The sequence below is a fragment of the Peromyscus californicus genome, unplaced genomic scaffold (assembly GCF_007827085.1).
Source record: "Peromyscus californicus insignis strain IS unplaced genomic scaffold, ASM782708v3 Scaffold_14__1_contigs__length_90479793_seg_2, whole genome shotgun sequence".
Lineage (NCBI taxonomy): Eukaryota > Metazoa > Chordata > Mammalia > Rodentia > Cricetidae > Peromyscus > Peromyscus californicus.
Window position 1 is genome coordinate 75,001,103 of NW_026294436.1, and position 24,213 is coordinate 75,025,315.

Below are 24,213 nucleotides of genomic sequence, written 5' to 3' on the forward strand. Positions count from 1 at the left end.
CTGTTAATCCCAAGACTAGATAGATGGTCTGTGTTCCCTAGGTTATCTGGTCTATGTACCCCAAGACTAGCTGGTCTTCATCCTCAGGCTATCTGATTGGTGTACCCCAAGACTAGCTGGTCTTCATCCTCAGGCAAGCTGGATAACTAGCTTCCCAGGGTCTCCTGCCTTCACCCTTCCATATTTCAGTGCAAGAGTGCTGGGATTACCGACTCCTGCTCCTACACGTGGCTTTAGGTGGGTTCTGGGCATCCAAGCTCAGATCCTGTCACTCATACAGCAAGCGTTTTACCCAGGAATCCTACTTGTTCTCTTGCCTCAAGTTGAGGGGTATGGAAGTTAAATCTGAGTGAGAGGTTCTACAAAGGAAGCAGGCCGTTACAGCAAGCCTCCTGACACAGCAAGGAGAGTTCCAGGCCTGGTCTGGAGGCATGGTGGGTTACACGAGTAAGAGAAGTAATGGAGGGAGACTAGTGAGACTAGCCGGAAGCCTCATAGGTCCAAAAACAAAATGTCATGCATTTTCAGAAAAAAACTCCAATGACCTGAGCTTGTAATGTATATTTTATTTTGCACAAGCTTGCATATATACTGCACATACATTCAGTTTAGGAGAGGATGGAAGGCACACAAGGCAGTCGACTACTGCACCCTTTAGTGGTACAAAGCAAACGGTCCAAGTTCGGAGAAGATAGAAAAGCTTAGAACACACAACGGAAACCCTCCCCGCCCTCCCCACGACAACATTGTCCTTTATTGTTTCCTTGTTTTAAAATTTTGTAGCTGCCAAACTCAACTGTTTTACTTTTTACTTTAAAATCAATTGTCTACGGCACCTTTTTGTTTTCTTTTGAATATGGACAGGGAGTCTCACTGTTTTTATCCTATCAATTAATATTACAGTACATCCTTGGTAATACAAAATTGTACACCTTCATCAAATAAATTAGGATAAATTAAACCAATAAATTATGCAGTCTTCAGAACAATAGACAATAACAAAATGCACAATTGAAATTGCCTCTAGCTAAAAAAAAAATCAAAATTGACTTTATCAGTTCAGTTATTGTACTATATTCAAATCAAAGGGTCTTTATTACAAAAAAAGAGCTTCATAATGCTATTTACAACATATTGCTAAATCATATAAAGGCAGTGTTTGTCACGGTTTATACTATATACATATGAGAAATGGCTGGGACAATGTTGGGGGAAGCTGTGACCTTTGACTCTTCTAGGCAGCTGAGACCAACTCCAAATACATCATTTTTCCTAAGTCTAAATTTGAAGTGGCAATATACAACTTTAAAATGGTTTATTCCCTCATATGCAGAGGAATTTGTTATTAAAAAAATATTTAGTGAATCCATTTTCACAAAGACAGAACAACCGTTTGCCTGCCTGTTCACGTGTGTGCACATTAGGGGGGTGTCTGATCTGAGAGGAGAGCTCAGCCGAGAAGACTCAAAGTCCACATGCTTCCACATAGTCTTAGAAGGACCATTCAAAAGGATGCGGAGATTAAACACCAGTTTGGATTCCAGCTCTGAGGATGAGCTTTGTAGTTTTCGGGTTTTTTTAGATGGTTTAAAACCAACAGCTCTACAGGGGCAAAGCTTCGCTTCCTTACGTCTAACACGGAAGTGCGATGCGGTGACACACACCAACCATCACGTGTTCCAAGGGGAGCCTTTGAAAACAGAGCTGTCATCTGCAGACACAGAGCTTACACCAGGAGGAAATGGTTGTGCTGTTCACACCAATGAATATTCTAGAATATACACAGCAAAGATTGTTCACGTCCTTACACACTGCTGCTCTGGGGGATATCTGTAAACCACTCTTTAGTTAATTTATGGTCGCTTTTGGGGAGCAGTCTATGTTTAACTCCCCCCAAAACTTTTTAACTAAGTAGTCACTACTAACCTGCATGTGTGTGGGGATGTAGGGGATTACTTACTAAATGTCTTCATGTACACAGAAAAGAAATGTCATAGATTTACAGAGACGACATTACCCTTGCCCTTGACATCTGATAGAGACTGTTATCTTTTGCAAGTAGAGAACAGGATTTTTGAGAATGCTTTCAACTGCCTGTACAGTCACTGTAGTGTCCCTAATGAATTCAACAGATTCTGTGACACTGTAGATATATTAAAATCTCATGTCTTACGTAACAACGGCCATGAGGTGAAATATTTACATTTCCTTATAAAAGTTCCCCTTTGCTTTAGTGTTTCTGTTTTGATGTTTTTAATTTTTTTAAATGATATTCACCCATATTCCTAGCACTTAACAAGGATTCTTCAAACATAAAACACTTCAATTAAGTAATACTCGGAGGCACAAAGCAAACTTCAGGAGTATGGGGGTGAACATTTACTGAAATAATTACTACATCCTAACATCTTCCACATATTTTTACCATTTAATGCAAAACATCTCCATTGAACAGCCAGAGAGACGGTAAGAAGTAAATGTTGTGTTGTTGCAAATAGAACATTCTTCTCACAAAACATAACAAATGCCTAAAATAAGTTCTTAAGTCTAGATAAGAAAAGGCAAGCTTTCCACTTCACACGCATACATATGTATATTTTTACATGTGTGTGCCTGTGTGTTCACACCCACACCTCTGCACACACATTGCACATGGTATGAAATATTGCTTCTATAGTGCTTCTCATTAGGCTAAGAAAACACAAGAGTTACACCACAGTTACAAAAAAATTGGCTTCTACAAGAATCTCCAAAACTCGAATGCTGCTCAAACAATCGAGGGAAAAATAATTTGCGGTGTATCAAACTGTTCTAAAAATTTCTCTTCTTCAAAAACATTATTCTCCCGCTTTGTTTTTAAAAAGACACAAAATATGCATAGCTATCAACATTATGTCAAACAGCCAGAAAAAAAAAAATCTAGTGTTTATTGCAGCTGTACTCATTGGAAAGAAAGTGAAAAGAGATGAAACCGAAAGCCACAGAAGGCACAAGAACAGCTGTACTTGTGGGGAAAGAAGTGGTATTTTGAAGGATTTTTAAAAACCCCCACGCTGGTGCATTAAGATCTAGGCACAGACTATCACCTTGAGTGCACGCACAAAAACAATAGAGGGTTCGCATGAAGGAAGTGGCGATATGGCATTGCAACAGACTTTAGAGGAGCTGGTCCCCACTCTCCCACTGTGAAAAGTTAACTTTCTCCTGTGCACAAAGCAGTTTTCACTTGGTGAGAGCTGAGCTAAGATTTGAAAGGTAGTAGGTGTTTTTGTTGTTGTTGTTTTATTTAAAAACTAACTGCTTGATAGGAGCATCGAGAGACAGGCTTGTGACATTTTCCCCCTGTACTGGGAGACACATGGTCCAATGGCTGTATGCATGGGAGCAACCACCTCAATGAAAAGCCATGGAGACCTGCTTCCACCATAGAGCTGAGTCCATCCTCAAGGCTGACAGTGTGAAATCGTCTCCAGCCATAGTGAACACTGTGGGGAGATTCTAGGTACATAAGGGCACTGACATTCAGTAGAAAACACACTTTTTTTTTTTTTTTTGCTTTTTGCTAAATTTGTCTATTTCAATTAGGAAGGTGGGGGAAACCAGTATTTTAAAAATCCAAGTAAGTCTTGAATCAGTATTCATTTGCCTCAGATTGTGAAGATACCTAGCAATCTGTCTACCCAGGTGCCTACACTGCAGCTTTGCCTTTGACCTTGCAAAAGGTGACATGGTGGGGATCTGATTGGCATATGACTCAGAACAGCCAGAACCCTGCTGGACCCTTGCAGGAACCTTCCAGACAAAGCATGTCAAAGACTTCCATACTTTGTACTGGCTAGGTTCCTGATTCTGTTGTTTGATTTTTAGCATTTATTTCAGTGGTATGGTTACCTGGGCTTTTTGTTTTAGAGACACCTAGAAAAATAACGAATATACTCTAACAATTCTATATGCATGTCAGAGTGTGTGGACACTAGGAGACGCCATTGTAGTGAATGAATGGTGTTGACCATGCTTTTCCATGTTCTGTTCTCCTCACTAGGGCCTCTAGCCTCCCGGAAGATGCCGGGCCTCGCAGGGCTGCACTGTGCAGCTTAAAGTCAGCAGGTTTTAAGGCTTTGTGCTGACAATAATTGTGTTCATACATTCCTGTCCATCAGCAGAATTTATAAATGATGTTGAATTACAGTGATCCAGCCAGCTAGACAGGCACAAGGGCTGACCTGCATCCTCCAAAGTCAAATGCTGATTTTTATTTTTAAAAAATTAATGAAAAAATAGCATTTCTGTTCCTTATGTTTTAAATACTAGATCTGTTACTGCGTTGTTTTTAGAGTGTGTTTATCAAATTATCTAAGGGGAAGAAGGGGCCTGGACCACACTATTAGAGTGGACAGTGCTGTTTACTGCATCTGGACACAAAATTCCAGCCAAGAAAACAAGTGTGAATGATATTCAGCATTTTAAATGCAAGCATAGGACATGGTACATCATCAAAATACAGGATGAGGGGAAGAGCCATTGGAGAATGAGTAAAATAGCAGCTAGCTTTCTCAGTCTGCTGGAATTGTGTCTTCTTGGGTAACCCCAAACTAACCTATTGTACTCTTCTCACACATTGGTCAATATTAGCTTCTGAAGTAGAAGAGACATCATTAGTGGCTTTAAGATATTATACCCAAAGTGAAGAGAGAGACTGCCACCCTTGCATACCCATATGTAAATGAGCCATTCCTGGGTGGTGTCCTCACAGGACATGAAGGTCAGGTACACTAGCAGTTGTCAACATGCTCCAAGAGTGGGCAAGGATGTCATGGCCAGTGGGATTTCTTAATTCCTTACTGTAGAAAGGTATCCAGAAATTAGTGTTTTAGGGGAACACAAAGGGTTAAACAGCAACAGCAATGCTAAGCATATAAAGTCGAGCAAAGGATACATTTGAAAGGTACATGCCTTTTAATATCTGAAGCAAAATAAATAGGAAATGAAGACAAAACACAGGGTTTTCCCTAAGTCGACACCTCTGAGCACACATCTCACCAAGAGCCTGTTATAAAGTTTACAGGGACAGCAGGTCAACCTGTACGGATTTCCCAGTCTCATCTTGAGAGAATTGGTTTTGTACCAAATTTAGTCTGGGGGTGTATGCCTTTTCTCTTAGAAAAGGTTTGGTGATGAATGTTCTAAAAAAACTGTCCTTTGAGGGTACTTTTGAGATGTGAGCTACCCAGCTGCCGCTGGCATTGGTTTAAACATGTAAGGAAAAGTTACTTATGGGGCTCAAATCAAACAAGGTATTCCAGTGTGTGAAGTGCTTTCCTTGGGTTCTTTCAGAACTTCTTAACCCTAGAAACAAACACAGCACGGGGTCCAGGTGTGTGCTGTGTCCCAGTCAGGGCTCACTCTGCTGGCCACCATTTACAATAGGCTTCCAGACGAGCAGAGCGTCCTTGACTCTTGCAGACTTTACACAGGCTGACATTCCCTTTTCCTGAAAATCAACCCTACCTCAAGTCTCCAAATATTAAGGGCCTTGGGCAAAAGTAACTAAAGGCGAAAAAGGAAAATACCCATCCCCCTGTAGTGGGGAAAATAAAAAGAACCCAGAGGGGATGAGCAGAAACCACCAGCTGATATCACAACACACCCATGCCTCCCCCACACATATGTATGAAATAAAAATCTAGACACACAGAAGTTGGACATCCAAGGGGGACTTCTATTCATACATTCAAGAGTGTTGCAATCTCTACTCATGAAGGAGTTCTTGTAGGCAGTTCGGGGATTTGAAAATCTCAGGAACTTCACTATCCAGCTTGCAGATGACCTTGTAGATGGCCTTCTTCCAGGAAGGGTCAACATCTTTGCCTGCGATGATGGCATTGAAAAACTCCCGTAATGTGATCTGTGCAACTTCCAGGAATCTCTCTGGAACCTGCTGATACAAGGAGACAATGGTATTAATAAAGTTTTCAGTTTCAAGTCTGCAGTTCTTCAAAGGAAACTGAGCTAACTCCATGCTCTCAGAGGGGGCTTTAGACGGCACCTGCATTTTCTAAAAATGGCCAGTCTCTATTCTCTTCTGTAGAGTTGTTATATATAGCAGCTTTGTGATGGACGGTGGCTGCTTCACGGATCTCAGGAGAGACTCATGGAGAGGATACACGCAGGCCGCCAGCACCAGGGTTTCACTGTGACCACCACTGTAGAGAAAGGAGACCCACATCCTCATGTGGACAAGCAGATCATTCTAGAAGAAGCTTGCCAACTCCTTTTCCAGAATTTGACCCCTCTATTCTTTTGACTTCCATTATGAGAGAAAAAAAAAATGTGTTCTCAGAATTGAATAATAAATGCTGGGCATCTATGTAAACTAAATTCCTATCTTCGAAGAAGAAATTCTGTAGTCAGTACTATAAAGGGGTAAGACCACAACACAAAGTCCTAAGATGTGGAATTTAAGCCAAACCCCAAATTACTACATTTTGTTTGGACATTAGAATTGTTCCTTAGACAGTGATTTGTGTAACTGATCACTGTTAGAAAAACTAATACTTACTGAATGTTAACTGTGTCGGGGACCATGTTACATTACATACTGAATGCCATTCCATTCTTCCAACCCCTGTGTAAGATGCTATCTCAATTATACAACAAGAAAACTGAGGCAAGGAGAGATCAAAAGGAGTCACTCAAGGTCATTCCAAGATTATCATTCCCCAAATAATCTTTTCCGAATTTCTATTTGTCAAGCCTTTGTTTCCATAGCAATTAATGTATGTGAGTTAGCTGGCTGTCTTCTCTTACTTGTTGATTGAATAGTCTGACCTCTTGACTGTGAAAAGAACACTTAGTATTTTTTAGAAGTAACTCACAGTAAAGCATGGCCTATCCTCGCCGGCATCAGCATGATGGATTCACAGAACAATTACATGACGTCGTAATTTTCCCAGTACACATTAGTGAGATTTTATTTTTACATTAAGCTCAGATGTATGAGGACATAAATGCAAGGTAGTGAATGTGTAGACACACGTGTCCTCACAGACGTAACAGGAAAAACCTTCACCACAGTTCAGAAGTGTCAGTTACTGAAACAACAGGGAGATATTATTGTCCTATGAACAAGTCCAACACCTTCCTCTTTGCCTTTTCCCAACAAGCGCAATGGGCATGTACATGGATCATGTATGTATATACACATATATATGGATGATAGATGACACAGAAAACTAAAACAATCACTGGATGTCCCTGGATTTCAAATTTTAAATTGGACAAAGTAGCTCATTGCTTCCAATAGCAAGTCAATTGTTCTTTGGGGAAATCTAGTAACTTCCCAGGAAAAAAAAAAAAAAAATGGAATGGTTCCACCATGGAGTCTAGAAAAGAAAAGGAGCCAGCTATAGTGGCCCACATCTTTAGTCCCATCTAGCACTTGGATCTCGGTGAGTTCCAGGCCAGCCAGGGCTACACTGAGACCCTGTCTCAGAAATAAAGAGGAGCGTATTGATGGATCTCTCCCAAAGGTGTTTCCTCTGGCCTGTCAGGACAGAGCTCAGAGCTGACTGGAAGAACACTGCAGTGCCCCTTCTCCCTGGCTGGGCAAACAGTCTGCTAAAACCCACATAGCTCTCCCATAGATTCCCACGGAAGCACCTGCAAATGTGGATTTCCTGGAGGGAGCATCGCGTTCCCACCCAATGACAAGTCACAGCAAGTGGGCCTGACTGAGAATGGACACATGGCCGGGGCATAGGTCTGCAGCCAAATGCTACATGAACAAAGATCAGTGGTGCAAAGCAGTGTGCTCTCACTGGATGTTGGCAACAGAACTTCTGTGGAAAACTGTGTTTCTCAAACAACAAACCCAGAGCTGCAGGGGAGAGAAGCTGAGACACACAGGTATAAGCTCTAGAAGAAGTGGGTAAGCCAGAAGTCCTACCCACTTCAAGGGCCCCCCCACCCCCAATGCACACACAGCCAGGGACAAGGAGAAGGGCCTTGTGGAAACTGTCAGGAGCAGAACTGTCTCAATAACTCTACAACCGCACAAGCCTTGGAGGAGAAAGGGTAGTTTAAGGACTTCTGGAAGACAGTGGGACTTCAGGGACCATGCCCGTCAGTACTCACTGTCTCAGTGGCCATGAGACTTAGCTTAGAGCAGTGTTCTCAACCTTCCCAGTGTTGTGACCCTTTAGTACAGTTCCTCATGTTGTGGTGACCCCACCCCCACCATAAAATTATTTCCACCACTACTTCATAACTGTAATTTTACTACTGTTCTTAATCATAATGTAAATATCTGTCTTTTCCCATGCTCTTCTTGGGATCACGTCCCATAGGTTGAGAACCGCTGGATTAGTGGGTCTTCTCCTGTTTTAAACATCAATTTCTTGAGGTCATCCTGCCAGCTGCCCTGAGACAGCTTGTATATTATGTCTGGTTTCTCACTTCCTTGTTCCTCGGTGTCCTCATCATCAGTGTCTTCAGCTGAGGAGCAGCTGAGCTGAGTGTCTTCCGGATCTCTCTTCCTACACCTACATGCTCTGCGGCAGGCCTTTTGTAATTATTCCACAAACACTGTTGTCATTAACAAGAAGACCTCCCCTCTCTGCTTTATCCCATAACGCTCTGTCATCTTCTGATATTCTCCCTCAGTGCTTTGAGGAAAGGAAAGCCCAGGGCTGAGTACAGCTCGGTGGCACAGTATTTGCCCAGCCTGTGTGAGGTCCTGGCCTTGATCCTCAGTACCACTACCAAAACCAAAAAGAAGCGAATTCATGAAGAGATGTAATTTTGAGCAACATGGTCTCAGAAACCATCATTTTACAGATGAAAAAAAAAAAAAAAAAAAAAAAAAAAAAAAAAAAAAACCCAGGAGATGGAGATGGAATAATCATGGGAAAAAGATGCTTGTGAGCCGGGCGGTGGTGGCGCACGCCTTTAATCCCAGCACTCGGGAGGCAGAGCCAGGCGGATCTCTGTGAGTTCGAGGCCAGCCTGGTCTCCAAAGCGAGTTCCAGGAAAGGCGCAAAGCTACACAGAGAAACCCTGTCTCGAAAAACCAAAAAAAAAAAAAAAAAAAAAAAAAAAAAAAAAAAAAAAAAGATGCTTGTGAATATTGTGAACCAAGACATCTTTCCACAGAAATGTGTTGGATGCTGATACCTCCTCTGGATGCTTTTCTGCTGTTGGTTTTTCTTTCTTTTTCTTTCTTTCTTTCTTTCTTTCTTTCTTTCTTTCTTTCTTTCTTTCTTTCTCTCTCTCTCTCTCTCTTTCTTTCTTTCTTTCTTTTTCCTTCCTTCCTTCCTTCCTTCCTTCCTTCCTTCCTTCCTTCCTTCCTCCCTCCTTCTTTTTTTTTTTTCAGACAGGGTTTCATATAGCTCTGGCTGGCCTTGAACTCAGCAAGTAGTCCAAGAAGATGGCCTTGACTTTCTGATCCTCCTGCCTCCTCCCTCCTGGGCACTGTGATGACAAACCTGTACCCCAACCAGGCTTTACTGCTTTCTTAAAGACTGGTTGACTCACATGAAGCAACAAACTCCCGACAAGCTATGTGTCTATAACAGCAGGAAACCATCTCCAAGGAGCCTGTGCCCTTAATGTAAATAGAAATGGGCTAAGAGAGTGAGTTACTGGCTGGTTATTGAGACTGGGTGCCTTCCCTGTGCACAAACGAAGTAGCTTGCTAATTTATTGCCTGCTCTGGGCAGTATGCACACAGGCCTGTACTGGGTGAAAGGCTTCTTGGAGATCCTCTGATAATGGAGCAGCTCATCTTTTGTTGGTGGCTCCAGAGGTAGTGTGGGGGGTTAACAACTGCTATTCTGAGAGAGTGCCTAGGGATTCCACCCACAGGTACAAACCTCACCCACGAAAACAGGGAGCCTCTGCTCTCTGACAAGAACCTTTCTCCACCTTTATTTGCCAGAATAAGGTTACATCTTCCTGATGGTTTGGGGTGAGGGCATCAGGGTTCAGGATTAGAAACACGATATTGCTCATATTTTGTGCACCTCCTCACATCTAATGGCTTTACAATCACTAATAAACATCTGCAGAAAAGTCCTTAGTGACAAGTAATCCCTTATCTAGGTTTCTTTTAATAGAACCCAACAATCTCTACAATGAACCCTCGAGTCTCTCTCCTCAGCATCAGGTGCAACAGTCAATCAAGTCACTGGAATGCAAGACAATGCAGGCTGCTGGGGGCGGGGGAGGGGAGGCCAGGCCTTTGGACATGCCACAGGGGAAAAACAAAAGGCTTCCAAAGTCTTTGGCAGAACTAGGAGGCTATTGTGGGAGCTGCTTGGCCAGGAGTTCTTCAGGAGGGGAGAGTGGAAACTTTGCTTTGATAAAAAGGCATCCTGGCCTAGGAGCCTCACCCCAAATGGTCTTGCCTTGACATTTAAAGAATACTTTGGTGATGAGGTACTTGAATACACTGGTCACTCCAAAGGGAGTTGGCCAATGAGCATCTATCAATTCCATCCCAAAGATTTGCTCTTGCTTATTGATCAGTGTGAGCCTGTGGCTTGTGGACTTCAGGAGGATGGGAAGAGGAGGAGGAGTTCGCATCTCCACAGCTGGGCAGCACACACATGCAGTAGGGTGGGTGGGTGGATGTTTTGCTGTTGCTGCTGTTCTCTCCTCTCTCTCTCTCTCTCTCTCTCTCTCTCTCTCTCTCTGTCTCTCTCTCTGTCTCATCGGATTGAGTGGCAAAGACATCCCCCTCCCGTCTTCCTCCTCCTTCTCTTCCCAGTTGCTTTACCTTCAAGGATGATTTGTTTTATTAAACTGGCTGTCCCTAGTCTCTGCAGTCCATAATGAAAGCCTGACATAGCAGGCCGCCTGCCTTCTGTGTCCTGCAGACACTCATCATAAGTGTCAGGGCATACCAAGGTTAGCGGTCACTGGAAGTGTGCTCGCTGGCCCAAACCTTGCCAAACGCTCTTGGCAGCTGAATGAAAGTCACAGAGAATAGAAGGGGAATGACAAAGGTTGAAAAGAAGACAGCCTCCCCTATTTTCTGGAGACAGAGAAGCTGAATTTTCACACCTCGGAAGCATCCACCAGCTCATTCATCGGCCTCTTGCAGGGGACTGTCACCCTGCCCTTTGCTCAGGTCCCCGTGGACACGTCTCCACCCTTGATCCCCTTCAAACACTGGTCCACTGGCCTCAGCTCACCAGTGGGATCGTCTTTACTGAAAGGGCGAGAAAACAAGCCAGGCATTGCCTCTCTCCCTAGCCCCTCCCGAGAACCACAGCCCAGTGGCCGATGCAGCCGTCAATAGATTCTGATCTTAGTAAGGAAGACCTTCTGAGCTGTTTCTCCCCCTCAAACTTCAACATAACAGTGGAAGATGTGTAAGGATGGACAGGAGTGGCTGCTGTGGGGTGGGAAAGAGCGCCCTGCCATGTATTTTGGTGAATTAGTTTGTGTGTGGGTTTCCTTTTTTCTTCCTTCTCCACTTTTTTTTTTTTTTAATACTATAAAAGGGCAATAAAATGCTGACTGCGAGAAGACAATGTCAAGGAGAAAGGGGTGCTGGCATTTTGGATACTCTTCACTGCTCGCCTTGGAGAGAGTTATTCTTGTCACAGCCCTTTTGTCTGCATCTGCTGACGGCTTGCTGTAGCCAGCAGCATACTTTAACTGTTTTGTCACCTCCTAACATCACATGCATCAGCTGTTGGGCTTTTGTTACGGGTATTGTAGAACTAATCCTCTGTGGCTGCTCTACTGTGCAGTAAATAAAACAGAAACCGGCTTCTCAGACCGCTCTGCATGAATATTTCAGACAGCTTTTTACAACTCTGGGACTCACCAAATCAAATAAATAAATAAATAACTCCCCCACCCCCCAGCATCCCCAGCCCCTCCCCATTCACTGAAACAAAACGCCTCAAACCAGCCCCAGATGCCTCCAAGTCACCCTGCATTGAAGGCAGGGGCCGGAGCCGCAGACAATTGTTTCGGTGAAGTTGAAAGAAAAGCGTCTCAACTTCAGCACTGCTGAGTTCGGAGTTCCGAGGAGAGCTAAACATATCTGAGGCTCAGGCTGGCTAAGCAGCTCTGAAAACCTGCAGAGCCTCTTGGGGGCAGGGGCTTAATATATACAGGTTTCCATACATTTATTCCACATACATAGAGCCTTGTTCAACTACTTTTATCGTTTCTGTGTGCAGTTTCTTCCCTTCTACTTCTGTGAAGGGTTTAGGGCAAGATGCATGTACTCTTAATCAATCCTAGGGCCCCTTTCCAAAATGTGTAACCCACATAGAGGTGTGGAGAGAAAATCAGACTCTAGAATGTTTTTCAAAACTAAATACACATCATGAACACTCTGCAAGTACGAACACTGTCACCAGCATAGATGGCAGGGATTTCCCAGATGACTGCTGAATGTCTTTGGAAGAGTTCAGGAGAGAAAGGGCAGCTATCTACCCCACGCATGCGCATGCCTGGCACACAAAGGTCCCAGGAAAGAGACAAACACTGGAGTTCTTTCCAAGCCATTCACCCTGGTGGGCACATGATTCCTCTAAACAAACTCGCCCATCCCTGCTGTTTGTTAAGTAAATATTGATCAAGGAGAAACCTGTCTCCTGACAGCAGTGACGCAAGCTGGGGACTTGTACTGCATAGATGGAGTGGACGTAGATGGGCAAACTCGGATGTTAGTTACTCTTCACAGAGATGGTCAGGTGGAGAAGCAGAACAGACACATTACTGCAGCTCCTTGCCTCTGTCTTGCTCACCCTACCTCCTGCCAGGTGTGGAAATGATAAATCACAGGACGATGAGATATGGTCACAAGATGCCAGCCATGCATACACTATATATGCTGTGTGGACAGCCCAGACTCCCTGGTCTTTCAGAAGACTGGGAGGGGCAGGACCCTAGCAGTGCATCCTGGGATTCTCTCCCAATAGCGTCTCTGTTCAGGGAACACGTGTGTGTGGGAAGGCACAAGAGAGCATGCCCAAGTAAGATGGTGGACAGACACGTTAAAACAGAATCCTGACTCCTGTGAAGTGTCTCACCCTGGTTAAGGAACACTTGCAAAACGTGATTCTGAGGGACACTTTTAGGAGGCCTGCTTGGGTGATGTTATTGGCTGGGTCAACCAATGGAGAAAAATGCTGTGTGCTTTATTTTGCTCACTTCATAACTGGGACTCAAAGTCTCACCTTCTGTGGTGTTAGTGGCTGAATGGAAGCATGCTCTGCCCTGGGAAGGCCAGTTTGGAGTCATCTTTAGAGTCCAAGTATATATTAACCCTGAGCACCGTGGTCTAAGAGTAAGGCATCCAGTTTAGCGTTCTCACCGAAGGGCCAAATAGCATGTAAATGTGCTTAGGCTACTCTCCCCATGTGCAGCAGGAGGGCGGCTTCCAGAGTTACTGCTGACTAGAGGGAGATTGTCACAACCAGTAAGAGTGGGCTGAAAACTCCCTCCGGTGCTGCAGGGGCCATTCAACTTTCAGGCACCTTGGAGGATTCAATTAATTTAATGCTCATGTAACGTGGGGCCCCAAGAGTGAACCCATTTCCTAACTGCACATTTAGCTACTTAAACATCTGAAGAATAAATACTCTCAGGAAGTGTTTTAAAAACACACGCAGAGAAAAACCTGTGTTTCCCTGGTTTAAACAAGAGAACACATGATGTAAATGGTCTGTGCCTTCTCTTCCCCCACCCCCTTTTATTTTAAAACAAAGCTACAAAAGAACAATGTTCTGTTGAGCAAAATTCAGTAGCATTCTGTAAACATTAATTTAAGAAAATCAATAGACTCAGTGAGTTAAAGCCATATTACAAGATAAACTGGCCAGAGTGTCACTTTGTCAAATAGATTTTCCTTTTCCTCGGCTGGATAAAGACAGTTTCAAAACGGGGCAAACGTGTTGCAACCAAGGTTTGCAAAGTATGTGGCCTTCAAACAGTCTGTCTGTCCTACTACAAAGCTGGATAAATACACTTTCAAAAAGATAAGATGGATATTTGGTGTTCAAATTTTACACAGAGTCAATTTTCTCAGGTGAGGAAATGTTAAGAGAAGTGTGTGTGTGTGTGTGTGTGTGTGTGTGTGTGTGTGTGTGTGTGAGAGAGAGAGAGAGAGAGAGAGAGAGAGAGAGAGAGAGAGAGAGAGAGACAGAGGGAGAGAGAGAGAGAGAGAGAGAGGGAGAAAGAGAATAGGGGGGCAGAGGGTGCCTTGGGAAGAGTTTCAGTTGATGTTTGACTTTTAAAAAGGAAAGGAAGAAAGAAATCTTTATTCATGCTGACCCCATGGGCAATAGGCCTTCTTGCCAAAATCCCAAAGCCAGTGTCTCCAGTGAGCTGCGGATCAGCGGGTTCAGCTGGTGGAAGCTGCTCCTACTCTGCACTCATCAGACAATCACATGTTAATGTGGGAGGGCTCTGGGGGTTGAGGGAAGGGACCCTGGCCCCAGAAAGGAACAGGAGGGATGATTTACCCTAGAGCCTCAAGGCTTCTCTCTGCTACATGCAAAGAGTTGCAAAGGTGATTAGAAAAGCTGGCCAAAGGGAAGCCTGTCCCTTAGTGTGTTCCCACAGCAATGATCTGCCCTGGGCTTCTGGCAAGACCTGTGACCTGCTCCAACAGCACCCCGGCCTTTGTCAATGGCAAAGCCTGTAGAGTCTACCAGAGGCCACTGGGGAAAGCAGCAGTCACAGGGAGACCAAGGAGGGAGGCTAAGATCCCTGGAAAAGGACCAGAGGAACTGGACCTTGCTGTGAGGGCGGGGCTGTGACTCACACACACCTCCATCTGCACATCTCCACACAATAGCCAAGAAACACCTCGGGACTTTCTTTGTTTATCTGAAGTGTAGTTGCCTTCTAAAATTTAAGTACTTAGAAAATACAGAGCTCCAGTATAAAATTTGGACACCTTTAAGATGTTAATAACATCACAGAAACAGGAACCTAGAGGATAGCATCTTAAGCAACTGTGACTTCTGGGTAACAAAAAACACGTCTTACTGTCATTTCTTCCTGTTAATAATCCATGCATACATTTTAAACTACGTACACATCCTGCTGTCAACTCTGTGGACAGATAAGAAAATAATAAACTCATCTTTTTGTACTCCTGGAAAAGTTGGTGCTAGCAGCCGGAGAGCAGAATGAAAATGTCTTTAAAGGTTTTTCCACACTGATTTTATGGGGCTGAAATTCAGTCCTGGAATATACTGGAAATAACCACTTCATTTGCTCCTGCATGGGAGTCTTGAAGTGATACAATAGGAAACCATACTTGTGATTTACTGGAGGCAGGGTGGGGTGTGTGTGTAAATTTCTCTTCCTGCTCAAATTCTTCATATATCTCAAATGAGCGAGTTCGAGTTAGAACTGACAAAATAAAACAAACTGCAAGAAAAGGCATCCGAAACTAAAACCAGGTACCTCCATCCATCTTCCAGAAACACAGCATGGAATTCTGAGATATTAGACACCACCGGAAACACTCTGCTGAGACCGCCCACCTGTTAGACTGTGCTACTAAAGGCTAGACCAAGACAACTCCACCAAACCGCCATACGATTCTGTAGCTTCAGAAATGGGAGGGATCTCAGCCTACTTCATGATTTTAGTCAGGAAAGTGGCCCCCAAGAGTGGCTCTCGGATACATAAGCTTCCTTCTTACAACTGTTTGAAAATACAAAAGCCATTCTTAGCCCAGGGGCTGTCAAAAGAGACTGTCAGGCCTGGCATGCAGGTCATAGTTAGACAACTCCTGTTCAAAGCCAGACTTGAGGTCTACCAGATTTCTAGATGCCGAATGTTCATCTTTCCTTGTGTGCTAATCCCGTGGGCACACTGGTTGTTCTTGCGGGGTGGAGCTGGGCTTGACTTACCCGGGTTCACCCTGCAACATCTCACCATTCCTCAGACGTTGTTAAGGCTGCCCAAGCTGATGGGGATAGAGGTAATAAGCCATACACAGAGGCTGGGGTGGATGGTAATACACCGGCCCTGCCTGCTTTGATTGGGAAATTAAGCATTTCCTGTGAGTAAAGGTTTCATTGTGCTAAGCAGACCCACCTGTGTGCTTCTTGATACACCTCACATTCAGATGGGAAATTCGGCCCTGACCAGTTGCTCTGCAGTGCTAACAAACTGTACATCAAGGTAGCCTATGATATGTGCCCCTGGTGTCAAGACAAGCTAAGAGTTCTTGAGGTTAGCTTTCATGACAATTACCAGCTGAGGTGGTTAAAGCAAACAGAGCCAAGCTGGGTGCCATTCCTGGATAGAAGATTATCCAAAATCAACATGGCCTAAATGCTCCGATATTGTGCGAAGGGAGGCTGGGGCACAGATAATCCACAGTGCCTCCTGTTCTGCTGGACAATGCATTACGTGATTGTTTTCAGCAGCAACTTTCCCTTCATAAGTAAGCCCTGCTTAGGCCAATATTAAACCTGGTCTGCTTGCCCTGTGTTCCTGTGGCTGGAACAATATGAGCGAAGTTCCGAGGAAGGTGCTAGGATCAGAAGGGCAATGAGGACAGCCGCTTGCTCGTGGTAAATACCAGAGAAAGCACTGACATAGTATAAATTGGCAGAGACCAAGAGACCACCCATGGTGGGCTCTGCTGACAACGACTTAAGATACCTCAAATCGTCTTTGGGTCGTTTGTGGGGAAGGATAGATTAGCAGCCTCTGTTCCATCACTTGATTTTGACTACAAGATCTCTGTTCTACCAGTGTTCATGTTTTGTTTTTATAACTGGGGAATTCCATTGGTCTTTACTTCACAATTACCCTCTGCAGAACTGAAGGTGAGCTTGGGGAGTTGACCTTCCATCTCCACAGAGCTGACCAAACTCAGATCAAAGCTATCTGGAAAAACAAAATACATCTCCCCTGAATACTGCATAGTTTTTTTTCCCTTAACATTATTACTGAACAGTGCAATTTAGGAACCACTACACAGCGTGAGATTGTAATAGGAATTCCACATCATGCAGAGATGACTTAACGTATACAAGGAAGGTACGTACAGGGTGCACATAAATACTATGCCATTTTGTATCAGGGACCTTGAATACCTGCGGAAGAGCTGAACTTCACAGACAACCAGCCCAGGTAGATACAGAGGGGCCACCTGTACCTTAAAAGCCATTGTGAGATTCTGATGACTCTGAAATCTCTCAAGAAACATGGCTTGGGGAATCAGAGCAGAGTTTCTAGGATAAAGCAGGGATCATGTAGAGGCTGGGGAGACTCTTCCCAACACCTAAGAGGACTTGAAATAATGCTGGGTGCCTTGCTGCAAGGCACATCCAGATGTCTACTCAGAGGTCATCTCATAGATGACACTGAAACGACAGGTCTTTGGGCTCTGTGTTAAAGGAGATGCAGTGGCCCTGAGACCAGAGCCTTGTGTCTTCCTCCACTCACTTCAGCATCTGGCCATTTCTTGGCCTTTGCCTGTTCTCAGTGAATATATCACCTTGTGTTAACAGTCACCTTCAGTCGTAGATGTGAGATGAAAATGGTAGGGTAGACCTAGTAAAACAGAAGTTGGGTATACCAACCCTAAGAAATGGGAAACACACAAATCCATGAGGATTTGTTGCCTGCCCACAACACACCCGCACATATGGAAATAATCCTACTGCTGGTCTTGATGACCAATCTTCCTTGAAGGAGGGGAGATATAGAGCAGTGGGGTCAGGTGTTGAGGTCTGCAGCCCTTCCTAGTACACACAGATCCAACCACATGGTAGAAACCCAGATGAAGCCCCCACTGCTATCTCATCGTATGGCTAGCCAGGTCAACCAAGTGAGCAGCAAGGGCGGCTGTGCCAATTCAGTCTATCAATTGCTTATCAACTTGAAAAATTAATCTTTATCATTCCAATAAGGGAATTTCCTCATCTCCAAGGGTGCTGTTGAGATGTGGATCTGTGAAGTCGGCCTTGGGAGCAAAGGAAAATGAGCATCCTGGAGACACTCACTGAGATAATTAGGCTGGGCAGAGTCACGGGGGTAGAAGTGTCCCCACGCGGATGCCATCTGGATTCCCAGGGCCTCGGCACTCATAGCTCACGGCTCTGAAGCATGACAACGAGGGCTCTAGGGGCTTCTGTGAGAGAATGTAGGATGTCCTCTGCTCCGGAGTCACGGCGATGCTCGTCAGAACAAAGCTATGTCTACTCATGTCCCTTCCCAGGTGAGCCTAGCAGAGCCCAGGGCGGGCGAGCAAGGCCAGCGCCTGATCGCTCCTTCCTGCAGCCCCCCCTGCATCCATCGCTTTTCTGCCCTTCTCCTGGAACAGAAGCTCTCCGAGTCCTCAGGCAGTCCCAGGGTGGCAGGCAGAACCTTCACAGTCATGATTGGGGCAAGACAGGAAGAACCACTGTCTCTTTTGAAAACTAGTTTTGCATTGATCAGTTGACTCAATTCTGATGAGAGCTGTTTGTTGGCTGTTAAGGGACAGAAGGAAGTTATGCAATAATTGGGCTATTGATGCAGGAATGATGAGGTTCCATATGTGTCTATGTGTGTCTGTGTGCAAGTGTGTAGAGGCCAGAGGTCAATGTTGGGTATCTTCTTCAATTGTTCTCTACCATGTCTTAGATAGGTCTGACAGCTTCTTTCACTTACATAATGAATTTTATTCCTTCTCATCCCCTGCTTCTCCTACTGCACCCCCCACAAGACAGGATCTTTAGCTGAACCTGGAGCCCAGTTCAGCTAGACTGGAAGAGCCTCTGCCTGCTCTACCTCCCCAGTTCTAGACTACATCACTACCCTTCAGTCTTATCCGCCTCCCCAACTGTTCACTGTCTCCACTTTTGCTTCTCCCTAGGACCCTTGGCTCCACAAACCAGTAAACGACAGGGCTTCTGCAGGGTTCACTTTGTGATAATAATCCCACATGGGTGCACTGAATTCTCACAGCTCCAAGCACTCGTTATTGCTTCTCCACTGAGAGATGAGGAACGTGAGCACAGAGAGGACAAGACCCTTGCCAACATTTCTAAGCCGTCCAGCAGCAGAGCTGGGAGGGAGCCCTGACTGGACTGGTCCCAGAGTGTATGTCTTGAACTTCTACTATAATACTGGTCCAGCATCACTATGGAGGACTTCTGAGAATTTTCCTAAGATTTCAAGGTGATACCTGCATATAAAATAATGACTGCTTATAAATAAACTTGTTACATATTACCAAATACAGAAAAGCCGGCACTTTCCCTCCACCTTTGCCAATGTTACAGACTATTTCCCACAAAGTCAAATACCACAGTTTTCATTTACAGACACTCTAGACACATGGCAGCAGGGTGGACCTGGCCACTCTTTCTACTATTGGATATGTCCTGTGCACACAACTCCATCTACCAGAACGTGCCAAGAATCTGATAATCCGTTTTTAAAGCCTAATCATACAGTCAGTGGGATCGTTTTAACCAATACACTACTGAGGGGTTAGGAATGTGGAGTGCATGCCTATCAAGTGTGAGGCCCTGGGTTTGGTCCCAAACATGAGAAAATAAATAAAAAGAGGTACTGAGATATATCGCTTAAGAAATCCACCTTCTGAGGATAAGCTGGTAAAGCAGTCAAAAGAGTGCCATTGGGTGTGTACAAGGGACAGTCTAAACCGCAGCATGGTCACCCACACATGGAGTTCTGCCTTGTGCCTTAGTCCCCAAAGCCACCCCTGGGAATACACTACCAGGCGGAAACACACTGCGCAGGGCAGCTGAAATGATCGGGGCAGCCCACTGACTGTATGTGATTAGACTTTTAAAAAGGATTATCACTCCTTAATCTGTGGAGGTAAAGACTACAAGGGAACAATGCTCACAGTCTATGGAATCAGGAAGGAAATAGAGAAAATGGCTATTACCCTGTCCACAGGTCCCCAAGATCTATCCCTCCACAGCTTCAAGGGAGTCACTTCCAGAGCCATCAAAACAGCAGACTATGTTCACAGCAGGTAATAAATTTAGAGAATTATTCTGAGAAGTGGTATAGCCTGAGAACGAGGTTAAGTTTTTAAAAGGTTTTAACAAGCCCTCGAGTGATAAAACTAAAATGATCCAATCCTGGAAGGTACATTTGAAAAGTCAATCAATGATGGGTACCAGTCCCTCCTGATGTGCTTCTGCCTAAGGCTGATACGGGGCTGGGTGGTCCAGGGATCCCTCCAACCTCCTCTCTCTTCACCTTGTCAGCCGGATTGTTCATGAATATTCGGAACAGGGCTCATGCATATTCTTGTGCCCAATTTTGGAATGTGTTGGGATGTCTCAGGAAACCAGTTCATTCTTTGGAGGGAGTTCTCCTTAATCCTTACCAAAGTCTTTGTCCTAAGGGTAACGGTTTGACTGTGAGCACCGTAAAAATCCGACTCCTTTAACTATACCTTAAACTAAAACTGTATGATGCTGTGGTTCACATAGAGACATTTATAACATGCTGCTCTGTTAAGGGGCTAAAAAACGGTTAGATCTCAATGGAAAAGCTGCTTGTCACACAAGAACACAGATCAATTCATTCAAATTTAAGGGGAAATTAAACATACCAATTATATAGTCGTCATCACAGCCCAAGATATTAAGCTCTGAAATGGACTGTGGTTCCTGGAGGAGGAGCCAGCCAGCACACCTTCGCAGACTCAGCTCTGCTAAGCACATAGGGTCTAACTTTCTAGAGGGAAGAGAATCAGCTCCTTCCCCAAACAGCCAAGGGTTAATCACTCCAAGCATCTAATAATAGGTGATTGTTTGGGGGTTGGGGAGCTGGTTGCAGAAGGAGGGGCAGTGAATTCTGGGGCCGGGTGGGGGGGGGGCAAAGAGTCTGAGTCCACTTATAGAAAGGGAACCTTTAACAAGATAGGCAGCTTTCAGATAATTGGTAAATGTGGCAAGAAGCAGGATGGAGCACAGGAGACATGGAAAGGGGATGTGTAGAGGCTGAGAAGAGAAAGGCTTCCCATAATAAGAGATATCTAACACCTCATGCTAACCTTGCCTGCCATCACAAACTGGAAGGGATCCCTTAGGATCTTTTCAAATTGCAAGTTTGGGAAAAAAAAAAATAAACAAACAGAAAACGTTAGTCCTGGTGGTGGGGAGTCATTCAAAGTCACTCTTCATGGGGGGAGCAGAGATGCAGCAGAGGGGGAGGGCTGGGGGTGGGTTCAGGGGTAAAGTGTCACCTCGCTTCTCCTTGTGGACTTTGGAGTGATCTGGGCAAGAAAACTGGGCCATCTGGAGTTCAGAAGTCGAGGAAAATGGGGAAGAAGCAGGAAGATGAACACACGTTCATCAGCCACACAAAAGAACGGAGCAGAAAGAAGCCTGGATTTGGGCACTCGCGTCTGGCAAGGAGGCCGGCAGCAGGGCTAATGAAGCGTTTGCAGTGTGGGACGTGTGCCAGTGCAACAAAGATGTGCTGGGGCTCTGCAGATGTGCCAGGCCCCCAGAGCAAAATAATGACATAATCACCATCAGTGTCACAGACCAGACTGTACACAAGGTGACAGGGGAGGGAGGCCTGGAATACACACAGAGAGAGGACTTTCCATGGCTGCAATGACTGTGGCCCTGAGGGCTGGGGCACAGGGCTTCATGTCCCTGTCTCAAGTTCCCAGGTGGGGTGGGTGTCCATCTTTGCCTGGGTTCTCACCCAATTCCAGCTACCACTAATGAGGCGAGGGAGATCTGAACGGCTTCAGGGAGGCTCGGAGTAAACGGCAGAGGCTGAATACAGACAGGCCGAGGTAGACGGAATGCCAGAGAGTTGAGGGGGTGAACCTCTAATACCTGCAACTTCTGTTGTGTGTCACTCTGGTCGCAACGTAAGGCACGAGGGAAAGAAAAACGTGCAAGAAATATTTGGGGGGGAGAACCTGAGCAGAACACAAATTCACCACCACAGCAAAAAAGGGATACCCTGAAACTGAGGGTAAAAGCAGTGGCCAAGCACAGGACGGCAGGCGGGCCGGCCCTGTTCATGTTTTAAACAAGATCTCCCAGCAGGCCCTGTCACCTGCCCCGGCGCTCTTGCTCTCAGTAAGGTGGGTGTGTTAGTACAGCTGTCTGGCTTTTAAGTGACTTTTGTCAGTTTGAAAGTGAAAGTCTGTTTGAGAGGTTGAAAGAACAATAGCTTGGAGCCCGGAAGAAGAACTCCGAGCACAAAGGACTCCTACACCACTGTCCCTTTTCATAGCTTCTCATGAAATATTCATAAGAAGAACTTTAATTTTTTATGACCCCTTTTTGGTTTGACTATATCACTTGTGTCAACGCCCACATTCAGGTTCTCCTTAAATACCAAAAGGTCTGCTGCGAAAGCGTTCCCAAAGAGCCACAGAGACAGAGCCGACCGCGGCCATCCTGCAGGCCTGTCCATCCAAACAGAATCGCTCTCGGGGACACAGATTTCTTTTCAATATGGCTCCCATCAGCCCTGAAGCTGCCACGCACTCTGGAGTGTCCGTTATTTTAAACCTTACTAATTTGCTAGTTCGACTCTTCGGAAGAACGGTTATATTTGTTTTTCTTGGCTTCCCCCTAGTTAATAGAAAAAAAAAAAAAAAAAAAAACAGCCTAATGATCAGCCGTAGAAAGTCAGTTCTCCTTTCTTCCCAACAGCGCTTCCACCTTCCATCTTTACTTTGTGTTTCAGCCAAAAGTGGGAGGGGGCTGGGGAACAGATTGTATTTGTTTTATGTCATGTTACCAAACAGCCCTGGAGATTGGCTTAAGGCAATCTTGGAGGGTGAAACCGTATTTTAAAACTAGAATAATCTACTTTCAAGAGTTAAACTCCGATGCTTCACCCAAAAAGGCTGTTTGGGAAAGAGTGTTGCCAACTCATATGGGTGGATGGAAGAGACACCAGCAGATGATGGTTAGACATTCTGCCCGGAGACTGACGAGGAAGCAAGTTGTTAAAACTAAATACTACACTGTGGGGGACGGTGAGAAAATTGGATTTTAAGTTGTCATCCAGGTGAAAGGGGAGGGCAAGTCCCAGCAAGCTCTGGGCTTGCTATGTGAGTCTGTTTAATCCAGGCCACATACTCAGGCTGGCTTTCAATGTGGTGTTAGAACTTCTCCAGACATTCAATCCAGGACAGACGGCACACAATAGCTCCATCTCACCAAACACTGCAGCTACCACCAGCGGCTCTCAGAAGGGAACTTGCGATCTCCGTCCTACTGATAACCCTTTGTGGGCTGGAGAAAGAGGAGAGGCCAAGAGACCTGCCCATCAGACAATAGCCACCCCCTCCACACTGTCCTCAGACTCCGCTCATCGTCCAAGGACAATTAATTATGAAGGCCTTAGGGGTAGGCCAGAGCAAGAGAAAGCCCACCACTGCCCCAGCACCCCAGCCACCACCTCTGTGCTGGCTAAACGCATTGCCTGTTGGGGTACAGCCTCCAGGGAGCCAACAGATCATGGGGAGGGGTGAGCAGGAGAAAAGCAAAAGATTTTTTTGTGTGTGCGTCCGCCCTTGTATAATTCTATTCTCACTGTGAACTCATCCATACACAAAACACAAGGACAATTTTTTTTTTTTAAAGAGAGAAAGAGCCACAGGGTAGGTTACAGTCAGAAATGGGCTCTGGGTGGTGTGTTAAAAAGGATGGTCTTTTCACCAAATCATTTCACAGAGGCAAAACAGACAAACACAAAGAGTTGAGAGTTTTTCTCCTACATTAAATGGAGTAACTGATAAGGTCAGACACATGATACCTAAAGACACGGATCCACGAACTCTTGAAGTCAAAGGGCCTCTGTGCGCCGAGGCACAATCTTTCAAAGGAAACAGATCACAGAACTCCACTGAACCCCCTTTAAACTTTATGAAGCAGGAGGGGAAAAAGCTCTAAGTAGGGAAGCTAGACAGAAGAGCCTTGAACTATTTTCTGAAGGAAAGATGAGACCCTCCCTAGGCCGCCACAAAACATCTTTTTTTTTTTCCAAAGGCTCCTCTGAACTTTGATATGTGCCAAGACACTGCCATTGAAAGCTGTATAATTACGTGCTATAGCCACTGTAGAAAATGCTTTGTTCACCCCAACAAAGGACAATGAGCAAAGTGGAGCGACATTACGCGCTATCTTTTTCTTTAAGAATTTTGAGAAAGGTCACGGGATGCTATCACTAATAAAGCTGTTGAGTAAGGGGGTTTTAAAGTCGCTCTCA

The 24,213-nt window shown here is 45.0% G+C and overlaps 1 protein-coding gene across 1 annotated transcript in view; it reads right to left on the reverse strand.

Annotated features, from left to right (window-relative positions):
• Positions 1-546: 546 nt before the first annotated feature.
• Prox1 (prospero homeobox 1) overlaps positions 547-24,213 on the reverse strand; it is a 52,875-nt gene continuing 29,208 nt past the window's right edge. The window contains exon 7 of the mRNA XM_052737989.1: positions 547-5,935. Coding sequence (XP_052593949.1) covers positions 5,750-5,935 — 186 coding nt within the window. The 3' untranslated portion in view covers positions 547-5,749. The remainder of the gene's footprint in view (positions 5,936-24,213) is intronic.